Source organism: Pristiophorus japonicus, chromosome 15, assembly GCF_044704955.1.
Source record: "Pristiophorus japonicus isolate sPriJap1 chromosome 15, sPriJap1.hap1, whole genome shotgun sequence".
Taxonomy (NCBI): domain Eukaryota; kingdom Metazoa; phylum Chordata; class Chondrichthyes; family Pristiophoridae; genus Pristiophorus; species Pristiophorus japonicus.
Window position 1 is genome coordinate 149,156,055 of NC_091991.1, and position 18,803 is coordinate 149,174,857.

The window sequence follows — 18,803 nt, forward strand, 5'->3', positions numbered from 1 at the left end:
GTAATAAATTAGTTTTATCACAACAGAATTCTGTCGAAATACATATTTTCTGTAAAGTTCTTACTTATTTGCATAAACATACCAATGATAAAGTCATCGAATTGAGGAATAATTTGTCTATTAAATAATTAAAAAGTGCAAATTTATTCTATTTGTACATATTTTTCTTCATTCACAACAATCTTTCGGGATTAAATATAAAAGAATATTCATTTTGCCCTGAATTAGAGCCAGATTGTCTTATCTAGCTATGACCAGCAATATCCTTTTACAATTGGGCCTCAGAGACCACCTCTGTTTCCAATTATAATATTAACAGCTGCTAAAATGGACCGAACTTATCCAGGTGCCGATGAGCTTCGTTGGTACTTGTAAAGACTTGCCTGTTCTTAATATTACTTTTTTTTTAATTGTACTCGGGATATGCGTAAACCTTACAAGGCTGCATTTATTGTCCACCTCTCGTTGCCCTGAGGAAGTGGTAGTGAGCCTTCTCTTTGAACTGCTGCTATTCTTGTGGCGATGGTGCTCCCATAATGGTGTTGGGTGGGGAATCCCAGGATATTGGCCCAGCTACGACGGACAATATGTGTCCAAGTCGGTATGGTGTGTGACTTGGAGGGATACATGGAGGTGATGGTGTTCCCACAACATTGCTGCTCCTGTCCTACACTGTGGTAGAGGTTGCAGGGAAGGGAGGTGTTGTCGAAGTGACCTTAGCGAGTTGCTGCAGACCATCCTATAGATTGTACATGCTGCAGCCACAGTGTGTCAGTGACATTGAGGTGCATGACCTTTAAGAGCAAATTAGTAAATGTGTAAAATAGCAGATGCCTGGGGATCACTGCCCAACATCAGAGAAGCCTGTGTTGATACGTCTTCATTATTTTTATTTTCAAATCTCTCTACAGATGAGACAGAAGTTGTCAGAGATGTGCACTGTGTATGCTGGTCCATTCTGTAAGGATTTCTGTTTAAAGTCTGTTAAAAGAACATTCAGAAACTGTGGCTCCATCAGTTCCATCAGTATTATCACAGAAACATACCAGGTACAAGCAGTTAACGCAAGGGGGACCCTTTGTACTACAAAATTATTACGAGTCGTTTTAGCTGTAACATTTAAATCTAGTGAGTAATGTAATCATAATATTTTTTAAATATTTTGAATCCACTAAAGGTAGAATTTGTTATTTAAATATTAAGGGCTGGATTTTAGGCTTTTCTGTTTCCAGGGCAAAACGGATACGGGCGGTAAAGTTACCGGTCGGGAATAGTTTGCGCTTTGGTAAGGACGTTTTGGCATCTGGGCCCTGCGTCAAGGGACGCAGCACGAAGGGAGGCGTTGTATACTCTTCATGGCGCAAAAATGGGAAACTCATGAATAAAGTGCCGAGCCATTTGCGCTCCAAATGAGGTCTGGGGGCAGGGGAAACATTCCCAAAATATTGCGCATGCCACCATAACACAAATCACAAAAAAAAAATATTTAAAGTACAAACACTCGCACTTATCTTCGGGGTACTTTATCTTCCTCACTGCCACCAGCCTGGCTGGACCACGCTGATTTTCCAGGCGGTCATTGTGGGTGTACTTCCAGGTGGACGGATCGACCAAAAGGCCAAAGTACTGCCGGTGTCGCAATGAGGGGCGTTACACACCCGGTGCAGCCGCCGCAAAAACGGACCGGAGGATCGCGAAGGGGTGCAGGAGACCTGAATGCCACCTTTCACGCCGCTCCAGGGCGAAGCCCGGAACGCAAAGGACCAGAAAATCCAGCCCTCTCTTCCTCTCTGGAAGTACAGTTTATAATGGGTGCATTGGTCGTATCGCAAGTTGCTCGCTAAAAGTGATGCCCAGTAAAACCATAATGGGTTGGTCAGATGTATTACCAAGTGCAGATCCCACCGCTTATGAAGCATCCTCACGACTATGAACATGTATATCACTGTTTGAGGACTTTTCCACTTCACCTCATCACAGCTTCTCTCGTTGGGGCATTTGTAAATCGCTGAGTTGCTGCTGCGCAACAGTCAATGACAATGAAGCGTTGAGTGGCTTTAGGGCCCAATCAGCTGAAATCCAATTCACAAGACAAAGGGACGATTTCACAAGCAGACCCTTTCCCTAAGCTGACCTTTGGCCTCCCAAGATTTGAAAAAGAAAGTGTGTAAATCGTTAAGTACAGGAGTTTAATGAGGTGCAAAGAACTTGAATTACCTGAAGTAGCTGGCGTGCTTAATACGTTGTGAGTGGCGCCTTGGTAATTGATTCCTATGGTACTACCAAATGGTGAGCACTATTTGGCCTATATTGGCGGCTGTCTAGTGATGAGCGTGGGGTTGGTGCACTGCATGGATCAGGTTGTGGGAGTAGGGAAAACTAAGGGAAATGGAACCTGGAAGTCTTGAGGAGAGACAATTGGTTCTGTAAGCACTAGTGAGGTGGGATGAGATGCAGAAGCAAGTGAGGATATATGCTGGAAGTAGTCCAGGACATGCAGTGTCTGGGTATAAGCCCATATCCCAAGTATTGCCTTAAGTGCACGAATGGTCAGTCCAGGAACAAAGCACGGGTACTGGAAGGGCACTGGACATGCAGTGTATCAGTAGTTCAACAGAATCAGTGACAGTGGTCAAAAGCAGATGTGTTGGGCAGTGTGCAAAAGGCACCATGGGGAAAGTACAGCTGAAAAGGGTGTTAAGATGTGTTTGGATAGCAAGCATACCTTAGGGGGAGGTATTGGAGCAAAATTCTTGGAGTAACCTTTTTTCCGAACTTGAAGCACCATGTCAATTCTTGTAAAAAATCTCATCAGAAATGATCATTTCAACCCTTTTGAGTCAAGCATATCTCTCAGCCCCTTGTTGCCCTTTTAGTGACTCAGCTCAAGTTAGCACTCTCACTAGTCAGGAAGTTGTGGACTGGAGTACAAAATCTAAGCTGTCACTTAATTGCAGTACTGAGGGAGTGCTGTACCTATTGTCTGAGATGCCATCTTTTGGATGAGACATTAAACTGAGGCTCTGTCTGATCTTTCAGGTGGTTGTGAAATATTTCATGGCATTATTCCAAGGCCAGCATTTGTCAATCATCCAACATCACTGGAAAACAGATTATCAAATCATTTATCTTATTGCTGTTTGTAGGAACTTGCTGTGTGCAAATCGCCTGTCACTTTTCCCGACATTACACTTCAAAAGTAATTCACTGGCTGAGCAGCACTTTGGGACATCCTGAGATCATGAAAAGCGCTCTATAAATAGAAGTTATTTTTCTCGGCATGAGAGCATGTCCTGTTAGCCAAGAAAAGGGGAAAAAATAATTAAGTTACAAAAAAAATGAGGAATGCCTAAAGGATTGCAAGATGCTCCATGATATTTGTTTTCTCATTCTCTTTATAGCCCTATGTGCGTATTCAGTATGAGGTGCCTGAAAGTGCACATCTAGCTGCAGATACGTTGAATGGAAGCATTGTTGAAGGATTCCTCATTAAGGTGACAACACTGAATTTTGAATTCTCTTTTGAGCACAATAATTGAAATATCGCATAGATTCTTGCACTTAACACACCAACAGTGTCCACTTTTTTTGCTATGACAGTACTCTATTGAGCTTAAACTGGGATCATGGAAAACATTTGTTTTAATAACACTGACGTAATAAGTAAATTTAGTAGCAATGAGTTTAGACTCCATTTAGTACCTATGTTAGTTAATTTAGTTAACAATTTCTAAAAAACTAATTTGGAGGAGAGAAAAGTGATGTTTTTTTATTATAAATGTCAGTGCTAAGAATGGAACTGTTTGCAGCCAGTGTCAACACTGTCGGTGTCCTGGGTGATAAGTCCTTACTATACAGTATAAATGCACACGAGGCCCATGCTTGAGAGAAGGTCACTCTGTGACCAGTAACCTTTATTCGCTAGCACTCAAGTGATGAAGGTGGGTGGAGCTTCCCCTTTTATAACTGAAAGACCAGGCTAGGAGTGTCTCCCACAAGTTCACCACCTAGTGGTCAATGTTCTCACAGTGCACAACTGGTCAGTTTATACATGGGTTACAATGACAGTTAAATACATGACATCACCTTCCCCCCCAAAGTCTTATTGGGATTACAGGTTGAGTCTGTCTGGTGGTTTACTCTCCCTTGTAGAGCGCCTGAGTTGGGGCTCTGGTTGTTGCGTACTGGCCTGAGTGTCTGCTGTTTGCGGTGCCTCAGGCCTGTCCGGACTGCCCACAGTGACTGAGCTCTCCTCCACTTGGTTCCGGTGTTCGGTCACCTGTGGTGGAGTGAACTCTACATCGTGTTCTTCCTCTGCTTCTTCTATGGGGTTGCCGAACCTCCTTTTTGTTTAATCCCTATGTTTGCGGCAGATTTGTCCATTGGTAAGTTTAACTACCAGAATCCTATTCCCCTCTTTGGCAATCACAGTGCCTACGAGCCATTTGGGCCCTGCAGCGTAGTTGAGGACAAAGACAGGGTCATTGACATCGATACCTCGCGCTCTCGCAATCCTGTCATGGTAGTCACATTGTGACTGACGCCTGCTCTCGACAATATCTTTCATGGTGGGGTGTATAAGGGATAACCTGGTTTTGAGCGTCCTTTTCATTAGCAGTTCTGCGGGTGGAACCCCTGTGAGCGAGTGTGGTCGGTATCTGTAGGCCAACAGGAGGCGTGATAAGCGGCTTTGTAGGGAACCCCCTTGGATTCTGAGCATCCCCTGTTTGATTATCTGCACTGCTCGTTCCGCTGGCTGTTTTGAGGCCTGCTTGAATGGTGCCGTGCTGACATGGTTAATTCCATTGCCTGCTATGAAGTCCTGGAATTCAGTGCTTGTGAAGCACGGGCCATTGTCACTGGCCAAGACATCCGGTAGACCATGGGCGGTGAACATTGTCCGTAGACTTTCTACCGTGGCAGAGGATGTGCTTGAATTGAGAATGTCACACTCGATCATTTGGAGTAGGCGTCTACTACAACCAAAAACATTTTTCCCATGAAAGGACCTGCGTAGTCCACATGGATGCGTGACCATGGCTTGGCGGGCCAGGACCACTATCACTAGGGAGGTAGTGCTGGACAGACTAATGGGACTGAAGGTAGACAAGTCCCCTGGTCCTGATGAAATGCATCCCAGGGTATTAAAAGAGATGGCGGAAGTTATAGCAGATGCATTCGTTATAATCTACCAAAATTCTCTGGACTCTGGGGAGGTACCAGCGGATTGGAGAGCAGCTAATGTAATGCCTCTGTTTAAAAAAGGGGGCAGGCAAAAGGCAGGTAACTATAGGCCGGTTAGTTTAACATCTGCAGTGGGGAAAATGCTTGAAGCTATCATTAAGGAAGAAATAGCGGGACATCTGGATAGGAATAGTGCAATCAAGCAGATGCAGCATGGATTCATGAAAGGGAAATCATGTTTAACTAACTTACTGGAATTCTTTGAGGATATAACGAGCATGGTGGATAGAGGTGTACCGATGGATGTGGTGTATTTAGATTTCCAAAAGGCATTCGATAAGGTGCCACACAAAAGGTTACTGCAGAAGATAAAGGTACGCGGAGTCAGAGGAAATGTATTAGCATGGATAGAGAATTGGCTGGCGAACAGAAAGCAGAGAGTCGGGATAAATGGGTCCTTTTCCGGTTGGAAATCAGTGGTTAGTGGTGTGCCACAGGGATCAGTACTGGGACCACAACTGTTTACAATATACATAGATGACCTAGAAGAGGGGACAGAGTGTCGTGCAACAAAATTTGCAGATGACACTAAGATTAGTGGGAAAGCGGGTTGTGTAGAGGACTCAGAGAGGCTGCAAGGAGATTTGGATAGGTTAAGCGAATGGGCTAAGGTTTGGCAGATGGAATACAATGTCGGAAAGTGTGAGGTCATCCACCTTGGGAAAAAAAACAGTAAAAGGGAATATTATTTGAATGGGGAGAAATTACAACATGCTGTGGTGCAGAGGGACCTGGGGGTCCTTGTGCATGAATCCAAAAAGGTTAGTTTGCAGGTGCAGCAGGTAATCAGGAAGGCGAATGGAATGTTGGCCTTCATTGCGAAAGGGATGGAGTACAAAAGCAGGGAGGTGTTGCTGCAACTGTATAAGGTATTGGTAAGGCCGCACCTGGAGTACTGCGTGCAGTTTTGGTCACCTTACTTAAGGAAGGATATACTAGCTTTGGAAGGGGTACAGAGATGATTCACTAGGCTGATTCCAGAAATGAGGGGGTTACCTTATGATGATAGATTGAGTAGACTGGGTCTTTACTCCTTGGAGTTCAGAAGGATGAGGGGTGATCTTATAGAAACATTTAAAATCATGAAAGGGATAGACAAGATAGAGGCAGAGAGGTTGTTTCCATTGGTGGGGGAGACTAGAACTAGGGGGCACAGCCTCAAAATACGGAGGAGCCAATTTAAAACCGAGTTGAGAAAGAATTTCTTCTCCCAGAGGGTTGTGAATCTGTGGAATTCTCTGCCCAAGGAAGCAGTTGAGGCTGGCTCATTGAATGTTTTCAAGTCAAAGATAGATAGATTTTTAAGCAATAAGGGAATTAAGGGTTACGGGGAGCGGGCGGGTAAGTGGAGCTGAGTCCACGACCAGATCAGCCATGATCTTATTGAATGGCGGAGCAGGCTCGAGGGGCTAGATGGCCTACTCCTGATCCTAATTCTTATGTTCTTATGACCAGGGGCTAAGGGGGGGCTTCCCTGGGCGCATTGCCCAGCTGGGCACACGTGTTGCACCTGCGAACACAAAGTTCCAGGTCTGCATCTATCCCTGGCCACCGAACGTGTGACCTGGGAATTGCCTTCATCTTGACAATGCCCGGGTGCTCATTATGGCGTTCTCTGATGAACACCTCTCTGCCCACCTGGGGCATGACTACACGGTTTCCCCACAGTAGGCAATCGGCCTGAATCGAGAGTTCATCCCTGCGCCTGTGAAATGGTTTAAATTCCTCAGGGCATGCCCCGTACGTGGCTGCCCAGTCCCCATTCAGGACACATTTCTTGACTAAAGACAGTAGCGGGTCTCTATTTGTCCAGACTTTAATCTGACTGGCTGTCACGGGTGAGCCTTTGCTTTCAAAAGCTTCAACAGCCATGACCATCTCAGCAGCATGCTTGGTAGCCCCCTCAGTGGTGGCTAGTGGGAGCCTGCTGAGTGCATCGGCGCAGTTTTCAGTGCCCGGTCTGTGCCGAATTGTATAGTCATAGGCAGCTAACCTCTGTATGCAGGCCGATGCATTTGCATTTATGGCCAAAATGGACATTAGGGGTTTGTGATCTGTCTCCAGCTCAAATTTCCTGCCAAACAGGTACTGGTGCATTTTCTTTACTGCATATACACATGCAAGCGCCTCCTTTTCTACCATCCCGTAGCCCCTTTCTGCCTGGGACAGACTTCTGGAGGCATAAGCTACCGGCTGTAACTGACCCTTGGCATTAACATGCTGCAACACACACCCGACATCATAGGACGACGCATCGCACGTTAAAACAAGTTTCTTACATGGGTCATATAGTGTTAACAGATTGTTGGAGCATAACAAATTGCGTGCTGTATCAAAAGCCCTTTCCTGGCTGTCCACCCAGACCCATTCGCAACCTTTGCATAGGAGCACGTGTAGCGGCTCTAACAGCGTGCTCAATTTGGGAAGAAAGTTACCAAAATAGTTCAGGAGCCCCAGGAACGAACGCTGGCTCATTGAATGTTTTCAAGTCAAAGATAGATAGATTTTTAAGCAATAAGGGAATTAAGGGTTACGGGGAGAGGGGGGGTAAGTGGAGCTGAGTCCACGACCAGATCAGCCATGATCTTATTGAATGGCGGAGCAGGCTCGAGGGGCTAGATGGCCTACTCCTGATCCTAATTCTTATGTTCTTATGACCTCCGTCGTATTACGGGGTCTGGGTGCTTTCTGGATCACTTCCGTCTTGGACGCAGTAGGTTTGATCCCGTCTGCTGCTCCCCTCATCCCCAGGAATTCTACCTCTGGAGCTAGGAAGACGCACTTCGCTTTTTTCAGTCGTAGCCCTACCCGGTCCAGTCTGCGTAGCACCACCTCCAGGTTGTGGAGGTGTTCTTCAGTATCGCGAACCGTGATGAGGATGTCGTCTTGAAAAACCACCGTCCCTGGAATTGACTTGAGGAGGCTTTCCATATTTCGTTGAAAGATCGCGGCGGCCGAGCGAATCCCGAACGGGCATCTGTTGTACTCAAACAGCCCCTTGTGTGTCGTGATGGTGGTCAGCTTCTTCGACTCACTCGCCAGCTCCTGGGTCATGTAAGCTGAGGTCAGGTCCAATTTTGAAAAAAGTTTGCCACCGCATAGCGTCGCAAAGAGGTCCTCCGCTCTCGGTAGCGGGTACTGGTCTTGGAGTGACACCCGATTGATGGTGGACTTGTAATCACCACTATTCCTAACCGACCTATCCGCCTTGAGCACCGGCACAATCTGGCTCGCCCAGTCACTGAATTCGACTGGCGAGATGATGCCTTCCCTCAGCAGGCGGTCCAATTTGCTTTCTATCTTTTCCCGCATCACGTACGGCACCGCTCTGGCCTTGTGGTGCACTGGCCTGGTGTCCGGGTTTATGTGAATCACTACCTTGGCCCCCATGAAAGTGCCAATGCCGGGTTGAAATAATGAATCGAATTTGTCCAGGATCTGTGAGCATGATACTCGCTCCACAGAAGAAATTGCATTGACATCGCCTCATTTCCAGTTCATGACAGTAAGCCAACTCCTCCCCAGTAGTGCGGGACCGTCCCCCGGGACAATCCAGAGTGGCAACCTGTTCTCCGAATCTTTGTGGGTCACGACTACCGTGGCGCTGCCTAGCACTGGAATGATCTCCTTTGTATATGTCCGTAGCTGTGCGTCAATCGGCGATAATTTTGGCCTCCTGGCCTTGGACGCCCACAACCTTTTGAACTGTTTGATACTCATCAGGGACTGGCTGGCCCCGGTGTCTAGCTCCATTTATACTGGGATGCCATTGAGGAGCACTTTCATCATTATCGGTGGCGTCCTGATGTATGAACTGTATATGTGCTCCACATGAACTCGCTGAACTTCAGCTTCCAGCGATTTCCCGCAGTATTCATTTGGCCTCATAGGGCTTATATCGGGCCCATCCTCCTCGTACATCAGCCTGGCTGCAGGCTTCCTGCACATACGCGCCAAGTGACCGCTGTTGTTGCAATTTCTACAGGTATATTACTGATACCTGCAAACTCTGGCTGGGTGTGTGCCTCCACACCTCCAACATGAGCCGTTGTTGGAAACAAAAGATCCATTACCAGTCGATCTCCTCTGACTGTCTCTGTGACTGCCCTTAAGTGCACCATTAACAGGTGTTGATGGCCCCATTACTGGCCGCATTGTCCCTTGCGATGGCGTGAATCGCCGTTCAGCTAGCCATTGTCTCTGTTGAATTCCCTCTCTGGGTTTGACTACATGTTGGGGCATATCCGATTGCCCTTGTCTGCCTGGAGAACTGTGTGCCGCTTTAACAATGTTGACTCCTTGTCCAGTTGCTGCATTTGAGCCCAGATTTTTGTCAAACATCATTCTGGTCTCTTCCTCCCCTGAGATAAAAGTCTGGGCCATCAAAGCCGCCGTTTCCAGGGTCAAGTCTTTGGTCTCAATCAGTTTCCTGAAAATCCCAGCGTGCCCTATGCCCTCAATAAAAAAGTCTCGCAGCATCTCCGCTCTTCATGCATCTGGGAACTTACATAGGCTCACCAGGCGCCGGAGATACGCCATGAAGTCTGGAACGCTTTGCCCTTCTCGCCGCCGGTGTGTATAAAGCCGGTGTCTCGCCATGTGCATGCTGCTCGCCAGTTTAAGGTGTTCCCCGATTAACTTACTGAGCTCTTCAAACGTCTTGTCCGCCGGCTTCTCTGGCGCTAGAAGATCCTTCATCAGGGAGTACGTCCTGGATCCACAAACCGTCAGGAGATGAGCCCTGCGTTTGTCAGCCGACTCCTGTCCCAACCATTCCTTCGTGATGAAACTTTGCTGTAGTCTCTCAATAAAATCGTCCCAATCATCCCCAACACAGTACCTCTCGTCTGTGCTGCTAGTGGCATGCTCGCGTGGTTTAAATTCCAGTTTCTCGTCGCCAATGATAAATCCTTACTATACAGTATAAATGCACACGAGGCCCATGCTTGAGAGAAGGTCACTCTGTGACCAGTAACCTTTATTCGCTAGCACTCAAGTGATGAAGGTGGGTGGAGCTTCCCCTTTTATACCTGAAAGACCAGGTTAGGAGTGTCTCCCACAAGTTCATCACCTAGTGGTCAATGTTCTCACAGTGTACAACTCGTCAGTTTATACATGGGTTACAATGACAGTTAAATACATGACACTGGGCTAGGCATAACATGTTGCGCCCTTCTATATCTTGACCCCAACAATATGCTTCAACCCTACCCTGTGAAGAGCACCCCTTACTGCACCAATATAAAACTGTCCATTTCCTATACTAATGAACTTTGTGGCTCCAGTGAGATTGGCTAAAAAAAATTGTGCTGTAAATTTCTATGGTTCTATGTTTTTCATTACATTAGCAGCATCTGTATGACACTTCGATTATTCACACCAAACATCTTCGTATCTCTGATTAACGTTGATATGGCAGTTTTCTGCTGCAGAATTAGAACACTCTGGAACTGGAGTAAGAAGGGTCCAAACTCATTTTCTATAGAACTCTTGCATGAGGCAGACAGAGGAGACTTTCCTCCCATCTGTGTAACTTGGAATCATATCGAAGAGATAACCTACTGTCCCAAGCACATTATATTAATATTAATGCTAAAGAATATTGATAATTGAAGCAGCGTTTCTTCTAACTCCTCAGGTTCAAAGACCAATCAAAGAAAACATGCTGGATTGTGACACCGTCCTAAAGAAGCTGGAAAAAGATATCACAAACCAGGCTGTTATTTATGTGTCTGGAATTCGACAGAGCCTGACAAAGGAAGACCTCAGTGAGAAATTTAGCAAATTTGGACATGTTGAAGCTGTAATCTGCCTTGATGATAAAATTGATGCAAAGCCTAAGGATTGTTTTATAAGTGAGTAAATTAACAGTACAAGTTGAAAGTAAATTTAGAGTTCTATGCAGTAAATATTTTCAACGATACCATTTTTGGTAGTCGTAGAAAAATCGTGTTTTAAAGAGAGTTTTTGTGGTGGAAGTTTTCTATAATACTGAAGGAGCCATAAAGCATGTTCGTTAGATCAATATCACAGTACATTTGTACTCAAATCTGCTGTGTCAGAGTGGTAAAATATTGGTTCATGCCCAATATTCCCCATGTGGCAAATTTCCTACTTTTGGTGTATGCCGAGAGCTCCCCAAAAAAGAAGAGTGGGTTTCAGTCCACCTATTTCTTCCACCTGTCCTAGTGGCTGCTTCAGATCAGTGCTGGCAGAGACTTGGAACCAGTTGTTTGCAAGCTCACGTGGACTGGGAAACTGTGAACAACATAGAGAAATCAACAATAAAAGGAACTGGCTTGTTGTTTAATTTTCAAAATCGAGCTTGTGCTAAAATGACCGCGATCACATGGTGTTGAGAAATCAAGGAAACTAGTAGGTAACCTAAGAGTCCAATTTTTAGGTTGTTGGGACAACTGCTTGAAATGAGGCTATACCTGCTTCTGAGAATCTGAGCTCTGATTCAAGCTTCGTTTTGCCAGTTAGGCCCACTTTCCAAAGCTGAAGTTGAGTTTGATAACACAAGGATTCAGATTTCACTGTTGTGTATTGTGGGGAACATCCTGCGGCTTGACTTCCTGACTTCTGTTTTTTGCGTTGGAAGTACTGATCTGTGTGGTTTTATCCTCCAGAATATGGAAGCCCGGAGAGTGCCCTGGAGGCCCAGACAGCTATGAATGGACAAGAAGTGAAGAAACGAAGATTCAATGTGCTGAGAGCTCTCACTCCATACCACCTTCAAACCTGGGCTGCTCAAAGGTCTTACACTGCGGTGAGCCCCAGGACCTCTGACATTCTGCCAGTAGACAGTCGGACCTTTGAGATAGGAGAGAAACTTTCTCAATGTGTGAGTTTTAGCTGTTATGGTTGCTAATGTACTTATATAATTATTATAAAGCTGCTCGAGAGTATAAAGAGCTGGAGCACGGGCCCCTGCAACATCCTGGGCCACCCCGACCTGCGAGAGGACACCACCGCAAGTCGGGAGTATAAAAAGCATGCCACTACAACTTCCAGCGTGAGTTGTCCCAAGTGTGCGACGACTTCTCGGTGGGCGATTGAGTGACCTCATCAAGACCCAGCTCGCCAGTTAGAGCGTGGGCAGGAACATCGACGGGGCCCAAGCATAGCGGAGGAGCAGGAAGGTCGGGGCGGATGAGCAGCAAGAGATCGTGGCGGAAGTGCGGCAAATGATCGAGGCGGAGGAGCAGTGAGAGATCGTGGCTGAGATGTGACAAGCGAAGAGCGATCGTGGCAGAGGTGCGGCAAATGTTTGGTGCGGAGGTACGGTGAGAGATCGTGGCGGAAGTGCGGAGAATGTTTTGTGGAGGAGGAGCGGTGCGAGATCCTGGAGGAGGAGCGGCGAGAGATCATGACGGAGGTGTGGCAAATGAGGGTGTGGAGCCCAGAAGAGCCAAGGGCCCAGGGGCAGCACGGGCCAGCCCACGCCAGCCCACACTGCGATATGTGTGCACACTAGGTCCATGCAGCAGAGCAGGTTTCCAGTCATCCTGGTTTGCCCTTGCCACTGGATAAAGGCTTCTGTCAAGCCTGTGTGTTGGCTGATGTGCAACGGTCACCACACATTAAAAAAATCCACGCACAGGCATCTTCTACTCCTAGAGTTCAGGACTAGAATATCGGGTCCTCCATTGAAACATCTATGAACTCATCCCTTTTGGTGTGGAAGCAAGTCATCCTTGTTCGAGGGACCGCCTATGATGATGATGATAAAGCTGCTTTAGGATGTTTGAAGGGAAGCAGTGGAAGAAAGTAAAATCTGGAAAAGTGGCGAGAAAAAAATGTTTTAAATTAAAAATCCGTTGAAGCTTGTAATCCCTGATATTTTGTTGTTAGAAACAAGAACTTTAGGAATAATGGAGACAAAACTGCTGTACATAAAATTGCTGTTACGAATGTACTTGTAAAATAATCTTTCATCAAAATTCTCCCTATTAATACATGAAGTGCACAATAAATTGATTCATACCACTGGGAAAAGCTGTAAATAATAACCAGCTGTTAAGTTGACCACTGAGGCAATCACAGCAAATTATACCCTGTGCACATGCACAAAATGAATTTCATATCCTCCATGTATGCCGCACTTGCCATTAACAGTAGACCAGAGCAGCAATATTAAACTTAAGGGCTGCCAACTTGCTGGTGACACACTGCTCAGAAGCAATGGTCCAGTGCAGTGACAGCTGGTGTGAGCTGTAGGATGAAGATAGAATGAATGGGGAAGAGGGGAGAGAAGTGTCATTCTATGAGTTGGCCATGTTAATAATCTACTTTGCATCGAATAGGAGCAAGAACTGAAAAATGTGATGAGAACACTAGATCGGCGTGTGGGGCGACTCTTCAAGGCATTAACCAACAACACACTCTGCATGGTCCTACTGCCAGGGACAAACAGGTAAAACATATGACAGGAAAATTAGAGTTTTAAAATTCATGAGGGGCCATGTGACACTACCTATCTGTAATGTCATGACAGCAATTTTATACCTATGGTCGGCACATGCTGTTCCCAGAACCTCTGAAACTAGACTGGAGTCTTGCAGTGTGTAAAGGATGCATATCATTCGTTGGTTTTATCCTCCTGTTGTGTAAACAGAATTTCCCATTGCACCGCTCTGATCAATAGGGATTAGGTAAGTATCAACCTTGTAAATCCTATTATAGATTATTACATTACTCCTGATTAGTCACAGCTGTGTGTATCATGTATGATGTGTTATATGGATATCAGTGATCTATTCACACATCCCAGCACTGCTAACTTTTAAACAAAATCCTGCCTGCTGGGTGTAGAAGGAAAGATGAGTACCTGGGGAAGAAGGGAGGATTACCAAACAGTTTTTAGAAAATTTATATTCAATGAGACTCTTTTAAAATGTAATAGTCAATTGGATTTAACAACAGATAGTACTGATGCATATCTACAATAGATCACACTTCACAAGAAGTGAGGGAAAATCTTCCTCTATTTTCGAGTGATCCTGATTACTGACATAAAGCTGCACCCTAGTATTCCCTGTTTTACAGTGCATTGGCAAACTAATTTACCCATTTTGCAATCCATCAATCAGTGTGAATCTGCATCTTGCAGTACCTGCCTGGCAGGTATCAATGTACGAGATCATGTGTCACAAGGCACCAAACAACCCTGTTAGTCAGAACAGAATAGGTTCAGAGATAGTATTGGTGAAAGGGATCCTTTAAGAGAAGAAAATTAGCAGAATTATAGAATATTACAAACTTAAAAGGTCCTGTACAATTTTTGTATAACTTTATTGAATGTTTTCTTTCCTATTTTTTTGATGTAGTGCTCATTGCTCAGTGCCTGGACTGTGTCTCTTCGAAATAAAGCAGGATTCTTAAAACCATGTGTTCAATGTGGACTGAAGATGCTTCTCTTCTGATGCTACAGGACTAGCTGTTACTGAATTGATTGCAAAGTGAATATATTTCCTGAATCCCGTTCCTTTTATGAATACAGCTGAACTCCAGCAACAACAGTGACTGAGCCAAGAAAGCTGCTTAGATTAGAATTTTTTGAATTAAACTTTTATAAAGAAATATTTCAAGTGTGAAAATAAAAGATATGCACTCCAGGTTAAGGTCTAGTTAGAAGTCAGAAATTCTAATGGCCCAGAGTCCAGACCTTGACAATTTTAGATCAAGTTGAGCAGAAAATATTCCTCAGGCCTGCCAATTTTGACTATTTGAGCAGGTCTCATTGCAGGGCTCTCCTACAGCTCCATGTCTGTTGGATCATGTTTGTAACAGTTGCACAGCCAAAATCTCTCCTGCTTTTCTCAGTCGGTATTTTACATTGGTATTGTATTTGTATTCAAAATCATGATTTGCACTTTTGTATTTTCTGCATGACATTCAGCCATTGTACGGCAGTTGTAAACCTAAGTTTTCAAATGACGTTTATTAATCTATTAACATGAACACTGTTCTGAGAAGATGAAGAGGATGTTGGGCTTTAATCAATTCTCGCTGAAATTAATTTTTAGAACTTGGCAGTTTGGTATTCTTTATCTGCCTGTGCATCCAGTAATGCATCAAACTGCTTAACACTATAGGGGAAATTAGTATTAATTTTGACTACCTTTTATTTGTGACTAATAATAGCAAATATCAAAACAGCAAAAATGGAAAGTGTTCAAAATACCAGTCTAACAAACACTCAAAATGCTGGTTAGGTACTTAATTATACACCATGATTCGCAACTGGATGTGGCAGGACGGCGGAGCTTTGACCTTATCTGTTGATTGTGGGATCGCCTAGCTCTGTCTAGAGCATGTTTCTGCTGTTTACACGTATTTTAGCCTCACCAGGTTGGCACCTCATTTTTAGGTATGCCTGATGCTGGTCCCAGCATGCTCTTCATTGAACCTAGATTAGTCATCTGGGATGATGGTGATGGAGGAGTGACGGATATGCCAGGCCCTGAGGTTACAGATTGTGGGGGAATACAATTCTGCTGCTGTTGATGGCCCACAGCACCTCATGGGTGCCCACTTTTGAGTTGCTCGATCTATTTTTAATCTATCCCACTTAGCAAGGTGGTAGTGCCACATGACATGTTGGAGGGTGGTAGTGCCACATGACATGAGAAGATGGGACTTGACCTTCACAAGAACTTTGTAGTGGTCACTTCTACCAATACTGTCATGGACAAGCACATCCGAATATGACCAAAACTGTATCCAGTACTCCAGGTATGGTCAGGTGAAGTAGGTTATTCCCTTGTGTTGGTTCTCTCACCACCTGTCACAAGTCTAGTCTGGCAGTGACATTCTTCAGGACTCAGCCAGCTTAATCAGTGGTGGTATTACCTGACCCATTCTTGTTGATGGACATTGAAGTCCTCCACCTACAGTGCCCTTGCTACCTTTAGTGCTTCGTGCAAGTGGTGTTCAACATGGAGAAGTACTGATTCATCAGCTAAGGGAGGGTGGAAGGTAATAATCAGCAAGAAGCTTCTTTGCCCATGTTTGACCTGTAGCCATGAGACTTCATGGGATCCAGAGTCAATGTTGAGGGCCCCCAGAGCTATTCCCGTCCAACTGTATGCCACAGTGTCCCCAACTCTGGTGGGTCTGTCCTGCAAATAGGACAGGACATACTGAGGAAGGGTGATGGAGGAGTCTGGGACACTGGCTGGTAGGTATGATTCTGTGAGTAATGACTGTGCCTTCATCATAAGAACTAAGCAGGAGTTGGCCATTCGAGCCTGTTCTGCCATTCAGTAAGATCATGGCTGATCAACCTCGACTCCGCTCCACACTATCACCATATCCCTTGCTTCTCTTAGTATCCAAAAAAATCTATTGATCTTCTTCTTGAATATACTCAACGACTGAGCATCAGCAGCCCTATGGGGTAGAGAATTCTAAATATTCACAACCCTTTGAAGAAAGTTCTCCTCACCTCAGTCCTAAATGCCCGACTCCTTATTCTGAGACTGTGATCTCTAGTTCTAGAATCTCCAGTCAGGAAAAACATCACCAAGTCCTTATATAATGCAGTAAGACTTATTTACTCTTATACTCCAATCCATTTGTAATAAAGGCTAACATACCATTTGCTTTCCTAATTGCTTGGTGTCATCATCACAGGCAGTCCCTCGGAATCGAGGAAGACTTGCTTCTACTCTTAGCATGAGTTCTTAGGTGCCTGAACAGTCCAATACGAGAACCACAGTCTCTGTCGCAGGTGGGGCAGACAGTCATTGAGGGAACGGGTGAGCAGGAAGCCTGGTTTGCCGCATGCTTCTTCCGCTGCCTGCGCTTCATTTCTGCATGCTCTCGGCAACGATACTCGAGCTCAGCACCCTTCCGGATGCACTTCCTCCATTTAGGGCGGGCTTTGGCCAGGGACTCCCAGGTGTCAGTGGTGATGTCGCACTTTATCAGGGAGGCTTTGAGGGTGACCTTGTAACGTTTCCTCTGCCCACCCTTGGCTCATTTGCCGTGGACAAGTTCCGAGTAGAGCGCTTGCTTTGGGAGTCTCGTGTCTGGCATGTGAACTATGTGGCCTGCCCAGCGGAGCTAATCAAGTGTGGTCAGTGCTTCAATGCTGGGGATGTTGGCCTGGACAAGGAGATCCCAGGGGATTTGTAGGATCTTGCGGAGACATCGCTCCAGCGACTCGAGGCCCCTTATTCTAAGATTATGCTCTCTAGTTCTAGTCTCCCCCATCAGTGGAAACATCCTCTTTGCATCCACCTTGTCAAGCCTCTTCATAATCTTACACGTTTCAATAAGATCACACCTCATTCTTCTGAATTCCAATGAGTAGAGGCCCAACCTACTCAACCTTTCCTCATAAGTCAACCCCCTCATCCCTGGAATCAACCTAGTGAACCTTCTCTGAACTGCCTCCAAAGCAAGTAAATCCTTTCGTAAATATGGAAACCAAAACTGCACGCAGTATTCCAGGTGTGGCCTCACCAATACCCTGTATCCCTGTTTTTATACTCCATCCCCTTTGCAAAAAAAGCCAAGATTCCATTGGACTTCCTGATCACTTATTGTACCTGCATACTATCCTTTTGTGTTTCATGCACAAGTACCCCCTATCAATTTCTTGGTCGTCCTTTGCTGAATTCTTAAAATCCCCAGGTTTACTATTTTTGTCAACATATAAGCCTTTTATTTAATACTATCTTTAACTTCTCTTGTTATCTACAGTTGGACCAATTTTGCCATGGGGTTTTTATTCCTTACAGGAATGTATATTCATTGAAAATTATGAATTGTTTCTTTAAATGTTTGCCATTACTTATGTTATCCTTTAACCTAGTTTCCCAATCTGCCTTGGCTAACTCGCCCCTCATACCTACGTAGATTGCTTTGTTCCAATTTAAGATCGGGGTGGGCAATTATTTGGGCAGGAGACCCACTTAGCATGTTTTGGTGAGCTGTTAGGGGAAACATTGGTATGCGGCCCCCAAGGTGCATGATGCACACCAAGCCGCTCACCAGCTCCTGCCGCTGGAATAATTATGCAAGAATTAATAATCCCGCTAACTCATTGGTGAGAGCAATGTATTAAATTGGTAAATTTGAAACAGGCAAAATCATTGTGTTGATCATCACTCCCACTTCTACCCTCCCCATAATTTATAAACATAAATTCAGATGCTAATCTGATACTATCTTAAATGCACAAAATTTAGTGTAAAATAGTAAAGTCTTTCATTACAAAATGATCGATCGATCAATTATATGTTGTACTGAAAGTCTACGTGGCTGTTTAGCAGAGCGGCTGGAGTTTATAGGGCCTCTGACGCCAGAGGTGTTCTCTTTTTAGTGTGCTGATTAAGGGAGCCCAAGGCTTCGCATGGCCTGAACTACAATCGCGTGTTATTACCTGGCATCCTTATGCTCTGGGATCCACTCCAATGTCGAAGACGGTGACGAGAACCCCGCTGCTGTTGCACCCCAGCCGATGACTGCAATGTTCAGTGCCATTCGCAACTCCTCAGATAATGAAGCAGTCCATGCCTGCATGCAGCAAGACCGGGGCCACATTC

General features: G+C 45.2%; 1 protein-coding gene across 7 annotated transcripts in view; it reads left to right on the top strand.

The window, feature by feature from the left end:
- The window catches only part of LOC139281120 (RNA exonuclease 5-like), a 58,085-nt gene extending 39,747 nt beyond the window's left edge, over positions 1 to 18,338 (top strand). For 5 of the 7 annotated variants that reach the window (XM_070901085.1, XM_070901084.1, XM_070901087.1 and 2 more), the window contains 6 exons: positions 912 to 1,049; positions 3,402 to 3,494; positions 10,883 to 11,099; positions 11,877 to 12,091; positions 13,554 to 13,663; positions 14,577 to 18,338. In XM_070901085.1, coding sequence (XP_070757186.1) covers positions 912 to 1,049; positions 3,402 to 3,494; positions 10,883 to 11,099; positions 11,877 to 12,091; positions 13,554 to 13,663; positions 14,577 to 14,631 — 828 coding nt within the window. In that variant the 3' untranslated portion in view covers positions 14,632 to 18,338. Of the gene's footprint in view, positions 1 to 911; positions 1,050 to 1,597; positions 2,282 to 3,401; positions 3,495 to 10,882; positions 11,100 to 11,876; positions 12,092 to 13,553; positions 13,664 to 14,576 lie in introns of those variants that run through there. The other 2 variants (XM_070901086.1, XM_070901088.1) reach the window with 2 other exon arrangements.
- Positions 18,339 to 18,803: the final 465 nt, after the last annotated feature.